General features: G+C 49.4%; 3 protein-coding genes across 3 annotated transcripts; 2 read left to right on the forward strand and 1 right to left on the reverse strand.

Moving 5' to 3' along the window:
• The first annotated feature begins 2,425 nt into the window (after positions 1-2,425).
• On the forward strand, positions 2,426-8,167 carry LOC112893063 (sucrose-phosphate synthase). The gene is made up of 12 exons (XM_025960219.1): positions 2,426-3,147; positions 3,829-4,055; positions 4,225-4,288; positions 4,395-5,087; positions 5,230-5,358; positions 5,464-5,595; positions 5,840-6,016; positions 6,097-6,150; positions 6,240-6,302; positions 6,398-7,345; positions 7,442-7,569; positions 7,669-8,167. Exons 1-12 carry the CDS (start codon positions 2,797-2,799, stop codon positions 7,955-7,957), a joined length of 3,255 nt encoding a protein of 1,084 aa, XP_025816004.1. The 5' UTR covers positions 2,426-2,796; the 3' UTR covers positions 7,958-8,167.
• Positions 8,168-9,989: 1,822 nt separating this feature from the next.
• LOC112891515 lies at positions 9,990-10,614 on the forward strand. The gene has a single exon (XM_025958396.1). It carries the CDS (start codon positions 9,990-9,992, stop codon positions 10,212-10,214), a length of 225 nt encoding a protein of 74 aa, XP_025814181.1. The 3' UTR covers positions 10,215-10,614.
• A 340-nt stretch (positions 10,615-10,954) lies between these two features.
• Positions 10,955-13,505, reverse strand: LOC112895980 (protein DETOXIFICATION 42-like). Its single transcript, XM_025964005.1, has 8 exons — positions 12,684-13,505; positions 12,447-12,582; positions 12,182-12,278; positions 11,982-12,082; positions 11,707-11,870; positions 11,433-11,621; positions 11,108-11,325; positions 10,955-10,997 (listed from the first exon to the last, which is right to left on the reverse strand). Exons 1-8 carry the CDS (start codon positions 13,503-13,505, stop codon positions 10,955-10,957), a joined length of 1,770 nt encoding a protein of 589 aa, XP_025819790.1.
• Between the last annotated feature and the right edge of the window lie 6,237 nt (positions 13,506-19,742).

The raw sequence follows: 19,742 nt of genomic DNA on the forward strand, positions 1-19,742 counted from the left end.
TGGATAGTATAATCGGTTTCTGAAGTGTTTGAGAAACTAATTAATTTTTCTCTTCACTCACAAAAGAACATGAAACTAAAATAAGTTTTAGCTTCTTTTGCGGGTACATTTTTAGCTTTCTTAATTAAGGGGCACGCACACCCACAATAGAGATCCATGTGCATTGTTCCCAAGCATCAAAGGTGCAAGGTGCGAGGAAGCTGCCTATGACCACCATGGAAAAGTTCACCTGCGCAGCCCTTTAACGGAGAATAAGAACAAAAACAAGTTCTATTTTGCTCTAGCTACAACAATCCAATTTTCAAGATGATACTGCTGCATGTCAGAACTACACTATAATAAAGAAGAAATTGTTAACTCTAATGGTGAATTTGTTAGCCCCGACGTATGATTTATGGTGGAAAAATGTACAACAACCGTAAGAAAAAGAGAGACTTGGATATGATAAAAACTAAAGATGATGTAACTTATACGCTTAAAGTACTATTTCAAACTCAAAATTAAATTAAGAATATTATTCCGGATCGACGCTCGTTTAGATATTCTTTTAATAGTCAAAGAAATTTATCACATATAACAAGTAGTCTCAAACAAAAATGTACATAGGCAGCTAAATTTTTTTGAAGTCTTTGTATTAGGTTAAAAAAATATTTCTACATAAGGTATTCCCTTTTTCTCCGGATCTACGTTACCAAAAGAATAAAGCAGAAAATATTATAGTGAAGAAAACATAGGTGATACCTTCCGTCTAGATCATTAAGATAAAACAATTTCCATAATATGACTAAACGAAACTATATGCATATTTCTTCAAGTAATAAAATTCAAATATCAACATAAAAAATGCTAGCTACCCACGCAATTTGCGCGGACCACCTTCCTAGTTATTAGATATTGGCTTGTCATCGAGGAGGATTTTGGTGGCCCCAACGAGGAGATTGAATGGAACCTCCCAATTCCTAGTATCGTTTGGCAGTGCAAACAAGTTCAGGACAGTTTGCAGTGAACTCTCTTAACGCATTGTCAGTGGAAGTTGAACCACGTCTTTAGCCGTGAGACATGGTGCCATACGCCCATACCAGTTCTGGACTAGAGTCACCCATTACATGCGCCGTGCTGCATGTGAATCAGTTTGGCGCCATAGACGACCTGTCACGACCTTTGTAATTTGAAAGGACTTTGTATCGCTTGTTTACTTTGCCCCCATGGTCGCTTTGACTTTTGAGAGAAGCAAACGGCGCGTGGATTCACACCCCCGCGTAGCCTTTTCACACCGGCTGAATCTGTTGTCGAGTGCGATGCTTCATGTCTTCTGACTCGATGCCTGCTCTGGTTTGGGCCCAGACGATGATTATTATGCAGCCCAGCCGACTGAGAGTCGCCAACAGCCCAGTAGACTCTTGGGTCGAAATCGCGAGGCTTGGATATTGGCCCATGTTATTCAACCTGAGCTGGCCCATATATTCGGTCCAAGCTGGGCCGTGTCTGCAGCAAGGTGGGCCACGTACAAGCAAACATGTTCTTGTAGCCTCGTATCGTATAATGTACTCCATGCAGCAAGGTCAGGTGCCACAACAAAAATAGTATACGCAGGTACATACATACATTATACGTATATGAATATTACGCATACATACATTATACATTATACCCCACAGCCCGGGATCCCCTGTCGAAGGAAATCTACCAGCCTGGATATGCGGTGAATATTCCGGCGACAGCGGCGCGCATCGAGTGCCCCGAGCGGTAGGCGCTCGACGGAGATGAGGAGGGACAGCGACGCGCCGGGGCAAGAGGGCGTGCGCCGACTGCGAGCGGTTTGTCCCCGCCTCCCCGGCCGCCGCGACGGGCCAAACGCTCGAGTTGTGGCGACGACGTGCGGCGCCCGCCTGATGCTTGCCCGCGCCCCCATGCCAGTCTCATCATCCTATTTTTCCTACGTGTACAACTCAAGCCTGTGGATATACTACGGGAGGGACCGTGGACGGGGATGCGCGCGTCCCTGCCGCCAGGACATGCTTTCGGCGGCCCGGCCTGCTGCATGGGTGGCTGCGGGATGGATTTCGGCCGGGTGACGCAGCGCGTCCACATACGTAAGCATCATCACCCGCACGAGCGTACGCCCGTGCTCGTGCGGCCATGGCGCGCTGTTTTTCTTTTTTACCCCGTAGCCGCGTGATCGAATCCTAACGAGAAGCGTTGCACGGTAAAGAAAAAAAAAAGGGTTAGGAAAAGAAAAAGGTGAAAACCGTAACCGCCGGACGCGCAAATCGAAGCAACGGCAAGCGCGCGGGGCCCAGCCCGCGGCGCGGCGGCTCGCTGACCCGGTGGGCCAGCGCCAGGGGCAGGCCCAGCCGGGGAGGCCCGTCCGTCCACGTGTCGGCCGCGGCGCCCCCCTATCATCCCCCGCGCCGCGCCGCTCCTCCCTCCTCCGTCCGCGAGCGGCAACGGAAGGCCCCTACAACCGCGGCCACCGCTGCAACCGCATGCACGGCACGAACCTTTCCTCTCTCTCTCTCTCTCCCCCCTCCGATGCTGCGGTGACGCGCGGGAAGTGCGCGCCGCCTTTTCCCCTTCTTCCCCCCATTCCCTCTCTCTCTCTTGATCGCTTCCGGTTAACACTTGCCATCTCTCGCCCGGGTCGCCACTCGCCACACCGGACGGGCGCTTTCTCCCTACCCCGCCAAACAAGGGAACCGAGAAACGGCCAGGGAAGGGCTCACGCGAGACGCAAAAGGGCGCGGGGGACAGAAGCGTGGGCGCCTGGGTTAGTGATCTGATCGAGAGCGGCCGGGGATGGCGGGAAACGAGTGGATCAATGGGTACCTGGAGGCGATCCTGGACAGCCGCACCGCGCCTGGGGGAGGCGGAGGTGGTGGTGGTGGAGGAGGAGGCGGCGGCGGCGGCGGGGATCCGAAGTCGCCGGTGGCGGGGGCGTCGCCGCCGGCGGCGGCCAGCCCCCGCGGCCCGCACATGAACTTCAACCCCACGCACTACTTCGTCGAGGAGGTCGTCAAGGGCGTCGACGAGAGCGACCTCCACCGGACATGGATCAAGGTCGTCGCCACCCGCAACGCGCGAGAGCGCAGCACCAGGCTCGAGAACATGTGCTGGCGGATCTGGCACCTCGCGCGCAAGAAGAAGCAGGTCCCAATTCCCATCTCTTCTCTCTGCTTCTTTTATTATCAGGTTTTTTGAACATTTGTTCTAAATTTCATTCATATCTGAATTGTGTTAATGCTCTCTCTAATCTCTGTTCCTTTCTCTTTCCTCGTGACCGTCGTTCCCTTGTGATTTCCTTCCCTTTTTTGGTGACCGTTCCGTGAAATTTGTAGTGTTCTTCCTCGCGGAGATGCTTATTAAATTGCATCCTGCGTGCACGAATTAAACGTTTGAGAAAAATTCTGATACTCTTTTATAAACTTGTGCTTGATTGAAGTTTAGATCAGACATTCATGGCGCGCTGTGCTTCCAGAAATTCAGAACTGCGTACTTAACTGATGCCATACCTAGAAAGAAACTTTAGTTTGGATCTCCCTATCTCACTGTTGTGCATAGAAAGGTATCCCTCTGTAGCATGTAGCATATGCATCAAGGCGGAACATGGTACTCACGGTTTGAGTTTGCTTTCCCTTTTTCCTTTTGTCGAAGTCGAACTCACGGTGTTGGCTGTGAGAGCAGAGAGTTCTGCTTCCCCACCCCCCCCACCCCCCCAAAAAAAACACCCAAAAGCGTTGTGTGCCAAATTCACAGAAGAGGCCGTAAGTGGGCCGAAACAGTTCTGTTTGTTTGTACCAACATTCTTAAGTTTGCTGATGCTTTGAGCAGCTAGAACTGGAGGGACTCCAGAGAATGTCAGCGAAGAGGAAGGAGCAGGAGCAGGTGCGCCGTGAGGCAACGGAGGACCTGGCCGAGGATCTGTCAGAAGCCGCGGATACCCTCGGCGAGCTGGTGCCAGTGGAAACGGCCAAGAAGAAGTTCCAGAGGAACTTCTCTGACCTCACCGTATGGTCTGATGACAATAAAGAGAAGAAGCTTTACATTGTGCTCATCAGGTCTTAACACCACTTGAACTTGCATATTGCTGCCCCGTAAAGAAATCATCTAGCCGTACTTGAATCCTAGTACAGAGCTTACTACTTGAAATATTGATAAATTTTTTAGGATAAATAATGCATCGCTAATCCATGGAGTTTGACAAATTATTGCATTCGTCTTTTGCAGTGTGCATGGTCTTGTCCGTGGCGAAAACATGGAACTAGGTCGGGATTCAGATACAGGTGGCCAGGTAAACATCATTGTTCTTTTACTCGGTAGAGATTGTCCTTCTGTTGAACCAAGTTTCTTTTCTTTTAGTTTCATGTCTGAGTGTAACTGATCTTCCAACATCGCAGGTGAAATACGTTGTTGAACTCGCAAGAGCACTGTCAATGATGCCTGGTGTATACAGGGTGGACCTCTTCACTCGTCAAGTGTCCTCTCCTGACGTGGACTGGAGTTATGGGGAGCCAACTGAGATGTTAACCACCGGTTCCATTGATGGAGAGGGAATGGGTGAGAGTGGCGGGGCGTACATTGTGCGTATACCGTGCGGGCCAAGGGACAAGTACCTCAAGAAGGAAGCACTGTGGCCTTACCTCCAAGAGTTCGTTGACGGAGCTCTTGGGCATATCCTGAACATGTCCAAGGCTCTGGGAGAGCAGGTTGGTAATGGGAGACCAGTCCTGCCTTATGTGATCCATGGCCACTATGCCGATGCTGGAGATGTTGCTGCTCTTCTTTCCGGGGCGTTGAATGTACCAATGGTGCTCACTGGTCATTCACTTGGGAGGAACAAGCTGGAGCAACTGTTGAAGCAAGGGCGCATGTCCAAGGAGGATATTGATTCAACCTACAAGATCATGAGGCGTATTGAGGGTGAGGAGCTGGCCTTGGATGCGTCAGAGCTTGTCATCACGAGCACAAGGCAAGAGATTGATGAGCAATGGGGATTGTACGATGGATTCGATGTCAAGCTTGAGAAAGTGCTGAGGGCACGGACGAGGCGCGGTGTTAGCTGCCATGGTCGTTTCATGCCTAGGATGGTGGTAAGTATTCAAAACTCAGTTGTAGCAAGCAGTAGGCACTGCTCACCATCTGGCAAATTGGGTACTTGTGGTGACTCATGTGGTTAACAAAAGAATTGCCTACGTCATCTATATTGTGGTGATTGGATAACTTTATTGGCAGGTGATCCCTCCTGGAATGGATTTCAGCAACGTGATTCCAGAAGACATTGATGGAGATGGTGACAGCAAAGATGATATCATTAGTTTGGAGGGCGCTTCACCGAAGTCGATGCCCCCAATTTGGGCTGAGGTTGGTGCTTGATTCTGAATCCCTCTGCAGACCTACAAAGACTACCTTCATAGGAAGGATAAATCTTAAAATTGCTGCATTACAATTTACAACTGCTTGTGGCAGGTGATGCGGTTCCTAACCAATCCTCACAAGCCAATGATCCTGGCGCTGTCGAGGCCTGACCCAAAGAAGAACATCACCACCCTCGTCAAAGCGTTTGGAGAGTGCCGCCCACTCAGGGAACTTGCAAATCTTGTAAGAAACTGTTAATCTGAAGCGGATCTTTTTTCATAAGTAAAATTCAGTAGTTCAAGCGTCTCTCTCTATGTTTGCTAAAAGAAAAATTTAGCAGTACAATCCGAGCAAATAAAGTTTGTAATTTATAATTTTCAAATATGAAGTGTTATCCATCATGATCACCATGTAGGAACTATAAGAAACCTAACTTTACAGTAGTTGCATGTATTGACTTGGTTAAGGAATTTTCCTGTGTTTTCAGACCCTGATCATGGGGAACAGAGATGACATCGATGATATGTCTGCTGGCAATGCAAGTGTCCTCACCACAGTTCTGAAGCTGATCGACAAGTATGATCTATACGGAAGCGTGGCATTTCCCAAGCATCACAACCAGGCTGACGTACCAGAGATCTACCGCCTTGCAGCCAAAATGAAGGTTTGCTGCATACCACGACCCTTCATTCAGCTTTGGCAACTCACACTACTCAACGGTATATTGTGGCTTGTTCCCTGCAGGGCGTCTTCATCAACCCTGCTCTCGTTGAGCCATTTGGTCTCACCTTGATCGAGGTCAGATTCAGTATTCTAACCATCAAAGACATTTCCTATAGCCTTCAGGGGGAAATCAAAATTGACTTTGAAAAATGTTTGGCTTTCAGGCTGCGGCACACGGACTCCCGATAGTTGCCACCAAGAATGGCGGTCCTGTCGACATTACAACTGTGAGAATCCATGTTTTGCACATTAACCGCGCGAGACCCACTGCTATTCACTTGCCAAAACAATTCCTAATTGTGTGCGTGCATGTCACTGGCAGGCGCTGAACAACGGGCTGCTCGTTGACCCGCACGACCAGAACGCCATCGCTGACGCCCTGCTGAAGCTTGTAGCAGACAAGAACCTGTGGCAGGAGTGCCGGAGGAACGGGCTGCGCAACATCCACCTCTACTCGTGGCCGGAACACTGCCGCACGTACCTCACAAGGATTGCTGGGTGCCGGTTAAGGAACCCGAGGTGGCTGAAGGACACACCGGCCGACGCTGGCGCTGATGAGGAGGAGCTCCTGGAGGACTCCATGGACGCACAGGACCTGTCGCTCCGTCTGTCCATCGACGGTGAGAAGAACTCCCTGTGCATTAATGAGCCACCATCGTCGGACCCGCAGGATCAGGTGCAGAAGATCATGAACAAGATCAAGCAGTCATCGGCGCTTCCGCCATCCATGTCCTCAGTCTCCGATGGTGGCAAGAACGCAGCCGAGGCTACCGGCAGCGTCGTGAACAAGTACCCACTCCTGCGCCGTCGCCGGCGCCTGTTCGTCATCGCCGTGGACTGCTACCAAGACGACGGCCGCGCTAGCAAGAAGATGCTGCAGGTGATCCAGGAGGTCTTGAGAGCGGTCCGGTCGGACTCCCAGTTGTCCAAGATCTCGGGGTTTGCTTTGTCTACTGCGATGCCGTTGTCCGAGACGCTCCAGCTTCTCCAGCTCGGCAAGATCCAAGCGACCGACTTCGACGCGCTCATCTGCGGCAGCGGCAGTGAGGTGTACTATCCTGGCACATCCCACTGTATCGACGCCGAAGGAAAGCTGCGCCCAGACCAAGACTACCTGCTGCACATCAGTCACCGGTGGTCCCATGACGGCGCGAGGCAGACCATAGCGAAGCTCATGGTTGCTCAGGATGGTTCGGGCGACGTGGTCGAGCAGGATGTGGCATCCAGCAATGCGCACTGCGTCTCGTTCCTCATCAAAGATACCAAAAAGGTTGGCCAATTCTTTAATTTAGACGTGTATCTTTAGAGCTGCCTACTTATAATCTACAAATTGATGTACGAATCTGAATTCTATTTGACTGGTTAGGTGAAAACGATCGATGAGATGAGGGAAAGGCTGAGGATGCGTGGTCTTCGGTGCCACATTATGTACTGCAGAAACTCGACAAGACTTCAGGTTGTCCCTCTGCTAGCATCAAGATCACAGGCACTCAGGTAAGAATATGCACCATGTAACTCAAAGCTACTGTAGTATTTCAGACAGCGAGAGCAATTAGCCTGCCCGTCAACCTGTTACCGAAAATTCCATTTCAGGTATCTGTTCGTTCGCTGGGGTCTGGCTGTGGGGAACATGTACCTGATCACCGGAGAACACGGCGACACCGACCTAGAGGAGATGCTATCTGGGTTACACAAGACGGTGGTCCTCCGGGGTGTCACCGAGAAGGGCTCAGAAGCACTGCTGAGGAGTTCCGGAAGCTACCACAGGACGGACGTGGTTCCGACCGAGAGCCCCTTGGTTTCTTACACGGCTGGTGATCTGAAAGCCGACGAAATCATGCGGGCTCTGAAGCAGGTCTCCAAGACCTCCAGCGGCATGTAAATTTGCTGCTAGGAAGGCTGGTCTCTGATATTATTTTGTTGTTTATAACTGAAAAGGCAGACTTCATTTTGACCTTTTTCTTCACTACATAACTTAAGAACAGTATCGCGACTGTGTATCTTGCAGTGAAAAAAAACTAGGACGCTGCTAATTTCTACTGGTTGCTCACATAATTGTGAACAGTGATTAAATAATATTGTGCTTCTTGAAGATCTGTTGCCAGAGCATGCAAGATTGTTTACTGTGTTTCTCAAGAAGTTCCAACTTCCAACTATGACTATTCTAATACTTGCTCAGAAATGCGATTACCTGAAATATTCTCCCAGCCAATGTGCAAAACCTGAACAAGAGAACGTTGCTTGATATGATCGTATCAACTAACATATACTCTCTCTATTTTTATTTACATTTCATATTAGTTTTGTCCTAAATCAAATTTGATCAACTTTGAATAAATTTATAAAAAAACTAATAGCATTTATAATACAAAATTTATTTTATTGAAACCACCATAAAATATATGTTGACGTTGCATATGTTAGGTAGTATAGTTGTTGCTATATTTTTCTATAGACTTGGTCAAAGTTAGCCAAATTTAATTTAGGACAAACCTAATACGACATGTAAATAAAAATGAGGGAGTAATTGGAACATTATGCAAGAAGCCAAGAACATTGCTGGATATGAACTGTCAACGTAGTTGGAACATTCTTCTGCATCTTTATTCGGTCTGGTCGTTCCCTTTCACAGCATGAGTATTTAATCGGTGATCGGATGTTCTCGAAAGTTCGTGTTGTACGACTATTATTGTTCTTCTTTATACAATGATACACAGTTTTGGAGCTAATTACGCTCAACCTCTCTTTTAACTTCAGCCCTATAATGTATGGGAGAAACATTTCGAAACATTAAGCACTAATAAACCACATGATGTTTCTAAGCAAAAGACACCTGAAATATCGCATCAGTAGATATCTTTTCCTATTGAATGCATAAGAGAACACACTATTAGATTCTTCATCAGTGGTACTATTAGCTAGAGATACTGCTGATATCCTAAACAGAAAAAAACAAATAGTTAAAAAAAATTGGTGAACAGTAGCGAACCTGAAAAATGGTTGGGCCATTGCTGAATTTTGTAATTGTAGTACAAAAAGAATCAGCGTGAGGTCATCTATGTTACTTCCCTGTGGGCCATTAGTCTCCGTGACAAATAATAAAGCTTGCTTATAGATCTATGGCAATATCAATCTTTGGGTCTATTTGAACGAGCGGGACTATGATTTAGTCCCGTCACATTGGATATTTGACATCAATTAGAAGTATTAAATATAGATTAATTATAAAACTAATTGTATAAATGGAGGCTAATTTACGAGATAAATCCATTAAACCTAATTAGTCCATGATTTAATCATGTTATGCTACATTAAATAAGTGCTAATAATAGATTAATTAGGTTTAATAGATTCGTCTAATAAATTAATCTCTATTTATATAATTATTTTTGTAATTAGATTTTATTTAATATTTCTAATCGGTGCCTAAACATTCGACGTGACGGACGGCGGATGCTTTGTTCCTAATTTTAAGAGCGCATCAGACATTGATCGTCCGCAGTGCCATGCCAATGTGTTAGATTGCTCCGCAGTGAAAAAGAAAAGGCAATGCCTTGGTACCTCCTGAGTTCTGACGACTGACGGTGACAACTCAGATACGCAAAGAAACTATTAAAGTCTGAAACTAAAACCCACCCATTGCATGCAATGCAGATCCTGATTCTGAATGTGAGGTTCTCCAAATTTAGCAGGCCAACACACAGCATCCGCTACACTTGAGCGACACCGCAGCAGCACGGACGCTGGCCCTGAAACCTCTCCCCTCCACCGCTCTGCTCCCCTATCTCCAGTTATAAAAAGCCTCCAAGAACACACCATCTCCACCGTAACCAAACCGCGATCCATCCGAATAAACCGTAGACTTCCATCCCTGCCAATCCCGTTGTATCCGTTCTCGCATCCGCAGAGAGGCGATGGCGTCCAGGTCCGGCGAGCTGCGCATGACGCTGCTAGGCGTGACCCTGCTGGGGCTTCTGTTGCTGAGTCAGCACGCGGCGGCCGCCGAAACCACCGGAGCCCCCGCCACCGGCAAGAAGACCAACAGCTTCAGCTTCAATAGCGCCGGCGGCCGCACGCTCACCAGCTTCAGCATGAACGCCGCCGACCCCGAGAAGAAGCAAGGTGGCAAGGGCGTCTGATGGGCGCGCCCCCTGGCCGCCGGCCACATGCCTTGCCTCGCCTTCGCCTCGCCGCGTACTACTACTTCTACATGCGACTGTGGGATCGCGCCAACCGGAGCTCCACCGGCGTAGCTGCCGTGTTGTCGTAGTCGGTCTCGTGTTTCTCTTTTCTTTACCTGTTCTTGTGTTGGATTCGATTTTTTTTGTTAACTTTTGACTAATCTTGGCTTCAGATGCATGTACGCATGCGCCGGCACCAATTGTTGTTCTTGTGTGTAATTCTTGGGTCAAATAACGATCTGTAGTAATTAAGGGTCGTTTGGTTTGTGCGTGTTCTACCGTGTATGAAAAATTGCTGCTGGAATTAGTACCTCGTGATCGGCTGCTCTGTTTCAGTCTCTTCTTGTTTATTAGTTCTGAATCTTCAGCATTATTTATTTATTTATTTATTTGCAGCAGCAACAAGATGATGTTAAAAACACAAATAGAACTCCAAATAAAACAAGATATGCGAGCCAAAAAATATGGGATCCTAGGCAGCGTCGGTGTACACGCGTCAGGGTATTTGTATACGTCAAAATGTATACCCACGAAAGTGTACGTACAGGTGTACACTGTATGAGTAGGTGTACATGTGCAGCACGTGCCGGGTACAAATAGTGTACCCACAGGTAGGTATAGGTGTATACGGTATACTACTAGTACGGCTACGTACGTGTGAGGAGAGAGAGAGAGAGAGAGAGAGTCGTCGACACTGCTCACAGCCGAAGAAACTTCCATGGCCCCCTGGTTGCTCCCATCCTGCACGCACGGGCAAATTTGTTAGACGCGTGTAAGATGGCCATGAATCTCCCGATTCGACAGCTAGAGCTTGCGAATCGGATCGCGCATGGCGGAGTGGGCTGCCGTACCTCCAGGTGCTGGCAAGGACCCTGACGCTCATGTAGATGGTGAGGGCGATCCAGATCCCGACGAAGCCTCCGTGCGACGAGAGGAGGATCAGCGACGGGATGCTCACGGCCGCCACGCCGAACATGGAGTAGGCGGAGAAGGCGTAGTCGGACGCCCCGAAGTTGATGCCGTCGAAGACGAAGGCCAGCGTGTTCAGCGTCTGCGTGCCGGCGACGAACTGCCATGGATCGATGTGCGCGCAGGTCGATCCAGCCATGGTAATTAGCATGCTCCGACTTGGCTTGGCCTAGCTAATCCGAGATTAGATCACCGTGAGATTCTTACCGGAACGCCCTTCTGCACGGTCTTGATGACGGCAGCGTCCTTGGTGAAGACTCCGGCGCCGAACTGCATGCCGAGCCCGAGGACGACCGTGAGGGCGGCGCCCAGGACGACGCCGAGCTGCAGGACGCGGGCGGTGGTGGCGGTCACCTTGTAGTGGTCCTTCCTGGCGAAGGCGCTCGCGATCATGGCCTGCATGCATTGCCACACAAGCAGAGGTCAACAGGGTGGCCATGGCGACGGAATACCAGTAGAAGTGCAGAACAGATGAGCTAACCTGGCCCGCGACGGCGAGCCCGTCTGCGAGGAGGGACGTGGCCAGCCAGACCTGGGAGCAGATCTGGAACGCCGCCATGGCGGTCGGCCCGTGGCGAGCGGCCAGCGACGCCGCCAGCGTCACGCAGAACGTCACGGCCACCACCCTGGCCAGCAGAAGGAATCCTGCAATCCATGGCAAGTGGTTAAACTCCTCAATCAAACAGCACCTGAACTTAAGCATTGGTGCCAATCTCATCTCGTCGATGAATCCTAATTCCAAATGCAAACACCCACCGCATCCGAGGAAACGGCGGAATTTGAGGCATCTCAGGCTGGGCGGCACGACATCGACCTTCCTCACAAGCTTGCTCAGCATTATCAGCGTTATCAGGTACCTGCGCTCAGTTTTTCCTCCCTGTCAGTCGCTGCCGGCAGGATGTGACACCACAGCTCATGTCGGCACGCCGCGGATTACATGAGATCAATGGGCCTACTGAGAGAGAACATGGGCAATGGCGGCGCCGGTCACGCCCATGCGGCAGCCAAATATCAAGATCGGATCCAGCACGATGTTCGCCAGGTCGCCGGCCACTGGAGATCCAAGCAAGGATAGAAGAGAGCCGTATTAGTAGTTGAAAGTCGTGCACGGTAAGAAATGAATGAACCACATCCACATTGTTTTTTTTCCCTGCAGCAGATCAATCACGATGGTTTGGTTATCAAGCTCAACTGCTCAAGCAATGGTGGTTTTGGTCTTACCGGTGGCGTATAAATGCGTCTTGGTGTCCTTGAAGCCTCGGAAGACGCCTTGCATGGCGAGAGAGAGGAGCACGGCCGGGGCGCCAAGAGCGCGCAGGGTCAGGTAGCGCAGTGCGGGGATCATCATCGATGAACCCTGAAAAATTGATCAGGACTCGTGTGTAAGCATCGCTCATTGCAGCGACGAATCTGCAAACGCCGCCGCCACCGTTGTTGGCAGTGGGCACGGTGACTGACCGACTTGACGCCCATCAGGCGCAGCAGCGGCTTCCCGGCGGCGACGAGGAGGGCGGTCTGGAACAGCCCCAGGAACGCGCTCACGATCAGCGCCGACGTCACGGACGGCACGAACCTCCTGTTCTTGCCGCTGTTCCGGCCGACGACGGCCGAGGCGCATCCCTCGGCCCCGGCGAGCTCGGCCGGCGACGCGTCGCCAAGCACAGCGGTGGAGTCGCCGTTGTTCTTGGTGGCTTCTTCAGCTGACGGTTGCTTCTCCGGGTCCGTGGCGGCAGCAGCAGCGTGCTGATCTGGGTTTTCCTCTTGTCCTTCTCCGTCGACGACCTTGGCGCCGTCTTTGCTGAGGATGGCGTCCTCCTCGGCGACGAAGGACGTGGTGACGCTGACGAGCGGGTAGATGCACACCTTCATGACCTGGTTGAACACGGCGATGGCGACCCCGACGGCGGCGATCTCCACTGACCCCAGCCGGCCGATGAAGGCCGTGTCGATCAGCGAGGCGAGCGGGTCGGCCGTGAGCGCCAGCGACGCCGGCACGGCGATGCCCAGAACCTCGCCGCCGAGCTCGTCGAGCTTGAACACGCTCCTGATGTTCATGACGAAAAGGTGCAGCCCCGTCCGCCGCGCCCCGCCGAGCAATGCGGTGTCCACCGCAGCCGCCGGTGAGCCGTCCCCGCCCTCGGCCGGACCGTCACCGTTCTCTGCCGCAGCCGAAGCGACAGCCACCGCCAGCTCCACCTGCGGCTGCTTCTGCTCCGGTGGAGGTCGCCGCTGCTGCTCGGCCTCGGGCGTGGCGTGAGCTGCAGACTGCTGTTCCTCCATGCGTCCGGTTGGTCCACGAATCGAACCCCCTCGTCGATCTCTCAAGCTTGCAAAGCCCCTGCCTGTCGATTACATATATGCAGGGATGCGGGCGTCAAATTAACAACTACTGATCACAGCATTTTCAAAGAAAAACAAGGATCGATCTGATCATCACCCACTTGTTCTTCTATTCAACTTCTATGTGTCAAATTAATTAACAATGACTTTTACATTGATGCTAGGTGACCAAAAAACATACATTGATGCTAGTATCGCTAATCGGAATCGAGGCTCGGATCATCATCAGATCCCCGGATTCTTAAGTTAACAACGACCATCTCACCCGCCCGGCCCACTTGTTCGGAGAAACAAATTTGGTTGATGTATTGTTTGACTCATCAGATGAATGATGAGTACTATCAACAATTGACGAAATGCATGGGCGACGTTAACAATGTCCTACTCCAAGATGATGCTAGCTAGTGATCATCAGGCATAAAAAGATGGAGATGTAGATGAACTTATGAAGGCAGATGGACTAACCAGAGCTGGAGCGCGCGCGCAAGAGCAGAAATGCAGCAATGGGGAGGAACGAAGCTAGAGGTAGGTGGAGCGGTGAAGCGGTGATGGACAGGCCGTGAGCACCCGTCGTCCTTATATAGACGGCGAGCTGGAGATCTTCTGACAGATGGAGAGAGAAAGGGTTAGTGTGCCTGCACTGGATGACGCCCGGACCTTCTGAACGAAGGGGCCCTGCAGTGACACTGCTAGCTACCACTGCCTACTGGTGTAGTGGTGTCCACACGTGGGAGAAAAGGAGATGCACGGTGTGCCTATGAGTCGGGAGAGTCCACAGCTTTCTACGGTGGATTGGTCTGGTCTAACGTGAAATCATCGTATAAGTTTATTAGTGAGATGATAACGTGCCTGTTTCTACTCAAACGATAGTGGTGCCAAATGAAAGAAACCCAGGGCATACAAAGTCTACTTCAGTGATGGCATATCCCTTCCTGACATTGGATTTTTTTTTCCGCCCTTATTCATTAATTAGTAATCAAATGCCGTCCATCGCATCAGTGACATATGGATCCAGATACATCTTGCTGCAAGGTTGTGTACTTGTGTGGCGCAAAAAGGGAGAACTAATTGTACCTACAATATAAGTAATACCATGTGTTCACAGAGGAAAATAGATTAAGGATCACTACAAGGCAGAACTGTATAGTGGCAATTGAGAAATATTTGAACCATAGATGTGCTGAGCACCAACTGAACACACACTAAATATTTGAACTGTAAATCTACATTTCAAATAAAAAGAACTCAATATATGAAGATGCATACAAAAATATTAATGCGCATGTAGTAATAAAGAACTCTGCACACATCTTTCAAATTCACCAAAAAGAATCTTTTAAATTCAAATCTCTTTGTCTCATAGCACACAAATAATCATGTGTTCGGTTGTGGTGAAAAATTAGCATTTTTAGGGCAAAATAGCTATTTTGGTCCTTCAACTTTATCCTAAGGGTCAAGTTCGTCTTTCAACCTTCAAATTAGCCAATATAGTCTCTCAACTTTCATTTTAAGTCATACTTGTCCTTGTGTGCTGATATTATACTACATAATAATATGAGATAAATGCAAAAAGTCCTTTTTACCCTTGATTTCTTCCCTTCCTCAATTTCCACTATTTGTGTCATTGTATGCTCAACTTTTCGCAACATTTAAAATTCTCCACGCGTCTTCAACACAATACAATGTATTGTTTGTGTTATTGTTTGCTCAACTTTGCAACAAGTAGCTTTAATTTTACTCTCCATGGAGTCCATGCGTCCGCAATACAATATAATGCATGGATAAATAAAATTCTATGTTTCAATTAAACACTTGGAATGTTTAACTCTAATTGCATAGATACTTATGCCACTACACTGATTTGCTTGCATTGGCCAAATATTTTTTAGTAATAATAAACTATTGAGGAATTTTGAAGGGGAAGAAGGCAAGGGTAAATATGACTTTTTTATAAATCTTATATTATTATGTAGTATAATATCAGCATAAGGACGAGTTTGATCCAAAAACGTAAGCTGAGAGAGTATATTGGTCGATCTAAAAGTTAAAGGATGAACTTGACCCTCGGCTCGGGGTCAACTCAAAGTTGAGGGATCAAGATGCCTATTTTGCCTTTTTTTTATTGTACACGTGATCAGCATTTTTGCTGCAGATACTCCTAAGTGCAAAATTTACTCGCTAGAGGCCATCATTAGTGCGATATGATGGTCCCATTATAATGCTTCATATTTTGTTATTTCTTAAACTACACATCTACATGCAAGAGACAAGCTATTTTAGAAACAGAATACACGTAGTTTTATTTAGATGAAACTCTTTCCACATCTCTGTTCATTACTTTTTGTCACATCATTAAAAACACAACGCTGACATGAAACTCTCATTCAGAATCAGCAGTGATTTCCGTCTAGTTTTGTGGTCAAAACAGAATAATTGTGCCGCGGCAAGCACTCCCCCTGCTGAGCTGAGCGTCGCCTGCGCGTTCTGCCTGCCTTCCCCGGATGGGCCCTCCCCGACCTGGCTACTCCGGTAAGACTAGAATAACCCAACCTAGGCTGCCGCCCTCCTCGCGAGTCGCGAGGTGCGCATCCCCGTGCTCTAGTTTTGGTTAAGTTTGATGCAACTTCAGTTTGCTCCAGACTCATTGATGATCAAAACAAAGGACGGCCGGATTCCATTCTAGAGTAATTAGCAGCATGTAAATATAAATTTATAAATATAAATGAGGCTATACTAATCTAGTAAACTGGTTCATTTTCGTTATACTACTCCTCTCTCCGTTCCAAATTGTAAGTGTTTTGACAATTATAGATGCATAATTTTTTACTATTTACTTATTATTTTAGACAATATGATTATAATTATCTAGATGCATAATAAAACTTATATGCTCTATTAGATTTAGCAAAACAATCTACATTTTAAAGCGGAAAGAGTTTATAGCATTGGTTTGGTCTTGATCCATGCATGTACGCGCATGAGAATGATAGCTCCGGTCTCCTCCTTTGGACGACATCTTCGCATTCAGCGCTGGATCCTACGGCGGCCTCGGACCGAGCAAGACGAGGGGGGCGTACGTGGGCGCTGCTCCGGCGTCCAGCGGCGCTCTCCAATCATGGGCCCGTTGCGTGCACTCTGCCTGGCCTCCTTTTTCGTTCCGCGAGGTGCATGTGCATGTAATGAACCTTGCGTTACATGCACCTCAAGAGTGGGCGCTGCTACGCGAACTGCAATCTCCTCCTCTCCCCTCTCTTTCTCTCTCTCTCTCTCTCTCTCTCTCTCTCTCTCTCTCTCTGAGAAAGGTGCTATCTGATACGTACGGGCTTGCCAGTTTGACCGCGGGGGGAGCACGTAAGGACGCCGCGCCACCGCGTCGGCTCTCGGCTTGGACGCTTGGCCGGCGAAGGAATCGTTCAGACGCCGTAGTCTCGGTACACGATGGATCTGCCGGCCGGCCAGCCGGAGGCCGCGCCGCGCTGAGATAGCGCCTGGCTCCGTCGCTCAGATCACAGCCTTCGCCCACCTTTTCAGCAGTTCTGTCTTTTCAACCGCCCGCCCCGGAGCTAGCAGCTGACCGAGCGAGCGAGACTGTCGTGTCCCGGCCTCCCGGGGAGCTTTGCTTTTCGGCTGCCTTTTCCCTCTGGAAGTTGAAGCTCCCGTAACCGCCGTGGCATTGCGTGCAAGATGCTCCTCTGTGAACAACAAGCCAAAGCAAAGCAGGTCGGCCGAGGAGGCCGCGGGAGGACGAAGCTTCCTGGGCCGCTAGCTCCAGCTCGTCTTTTGAGTTAAGTTCGGCCGAATATCGAAGCCAAGCGCGTACATGCAACTGCCGCCGAGTTAGTTCGAAGTACTTAGACTGACCGCCACATGCAAAGCACTGAGCAGGAGCTGATTTTGGGCGTCGTCATGCATGCAGGTGCTTCGAGGCCTAGTTACACAGAAAAGGTGCGGCCGGGGTCGAGGACGATGATCGATGCTCACGGCGCCGCGACATGTACTGGATTTTGTAATTTTACTACCTCGGACCCGCATGAAGTGGGTGACACAAAAGTCGCGAAGTTGTTGGCGGCATGGAGGACCGTCTCGTCTTGACTCTCGAGTCGCGCAGCCTACGTAGGCACACCTGTGATGTGTAGATCTCTGTTAAATGTCTAAAGCATGTGAAACATGAATCCCATCAGAGGGGATGTAGCTCAGATGGTAGAGCGCTCGCTTAGCATGGCCGAAAGCTGCAAGGGAACGCGCCGGCGGTCAGCGCGCGCGCGAGACGGAACACGGAACAGCCCAAATAGCAGGCTCCGCCAGAACAAGCAAGAAGGTCCATGAGCTAGCTAGAGCTGCACGACCATGGACGATTGCTTGGTTAAACAACGATTCAAAGCTCATCAGAATGAAGGCCCCTGCTGGTCTCTGCCGCCTTTAGACGACAGCTTTGTGAATTGCCGTGAGGCGGAGTAGTTCGGGGCTTTCGGCGCGAGAGAAGATCGTACTTGGACCGAGTCAGACACACGCGCAGGGGTTTGGCTCCTTCTTTGCGCGACGTCGTCACTGTCGAGCTGTCGCCTGCGTCCAATGTGTTAAATGTTTCACCGCAGGCCCAACTCCTGGCGACCCCCAACCCCAATTAACCGGCCACTCGAGCAATGGCACAAGAGCAGCCGCCAGCAGTAGTAACCGGCCACTCGTCATCTCCTCGTGGCGGGTAATCTCGTGGCCGTTTCCTTGGTGCTCTTCGCCACAGCCGCGCAGTTGCGGCGGGCGCACGGTGGCGGGTTGCATGTCGACGCCGAGGACATCAGCAAGACCATAGAGGCATGTACACGATCCCATCTCTTTGATCTTAAGGCGTACGGTCACCGTGTGGTGCCTTGAACAGCGCATGCAGAAATTCCTTTTATGCAGCTAGCTAGTACTGGTAGCATGAGATCGAGTAAGAATAAGATGTGCGTGTGCATACATGCAGAGAGAAAACGGCGTGGTGATCGACTGCGTTTACATACACAAGCAACCGACCCTGAAGCACCCCTCGTTCAAGGACCACAAAATCCAGGTTGAGCGCGCGCCTCCTTTATTTCCATACAAACTCAACCAGTAGATTCATCCTAGCTAGCGCTAGCTATTGATTTACATGCACGCTGCTAGCTACAGCTTTGGACGACAGACTGATGAAGAGGGATTGCCATGGATGCATGCAGGTCTACAAGTACAACGCCGCGAGATCTACCGGCCGCCGCCGTTCAGGTCGCAAGAATGGCATAGGAGTGGAAGCTGTCCTGCAGGAACAGTTCCTATTCGTCTGTCGAGCCAAACATCACCGTCGTCATGCCGGCGCCCTCTGCAGGCCGTGACACCATCGTGATGGACGGCTCCAACTCTCCCACAGATGAGGCACGTATGGCACACGTTGCGTCTCAAATAAATTGTTTTAACTAACCCCTCTACTCATTTTGTTTAGATTATTAGAAAAGGTTGCCTTTTTTCCTATTCCTTTTAATTTCCTACTAGCTAGGACACACATGCTGCCAAAAGTTTACCTATTATTAGTACCTTATAAATTAAAACATCAAGATTGATTAAGTAACCATATAAAATGACTATCTATCTATATTGCTAACGACTAACGAGGTCTACCTTAGCTTTAGGCTTAAGTGTTAATATAAAATTTGAAGGTCTTGTTTCATTTATATTTACTTGATCTGGTACATCCATTCTTGTGCTTGTAGTTCGCTGTGGCGCTTGCTTTGGATTGGCCATACCACGGCTTATCAGCATTGCTGCCGTTGTGGCGACCAACCAAAATTGAGCCACATGGAATCATCCATAACCAGCATTGCCATCGCCGGAACCGTGGATAGGCATTGGTACGGTCGCCCCGGAGAATTCCCACCGGATACCACCAACCAGATTGCTCTTGGCTTTATGGTACACATACGTGCTCTTGTTAGCTGGTCCATCATATACACCACCAGGCACATGCATGATACAGCCAAAAAGGTGCCAAACAGATTTCCTAACGTGTTTGTGCATGCAGGCTAGCAGCTCTTTCTACGGAAATGACAACCCTAACCTCTACGTATATTACTCGGTACCTAACAAACTAACAACTTAGAGTTTAATTTGTTCTTGTTAAAGTTGATCTTCTGGCTACAAAATAAAACCCACACTGCATGCAGAACG

The sequence above is a fragment of the Panicum hallii genome, chromosome 5 (genome assembly GCF_002211085.1).
Source record: "Panicum hallii strain FIL2 chromosome 5, PHallii_v3.1, whole genome shotgun sequence".
Lineage (NCBI taxonomy): Eukaryota > Viridiplantae > Streptophyta > Magnoliopsida > Poales > Poaceae > Panicum > Panicum hallii.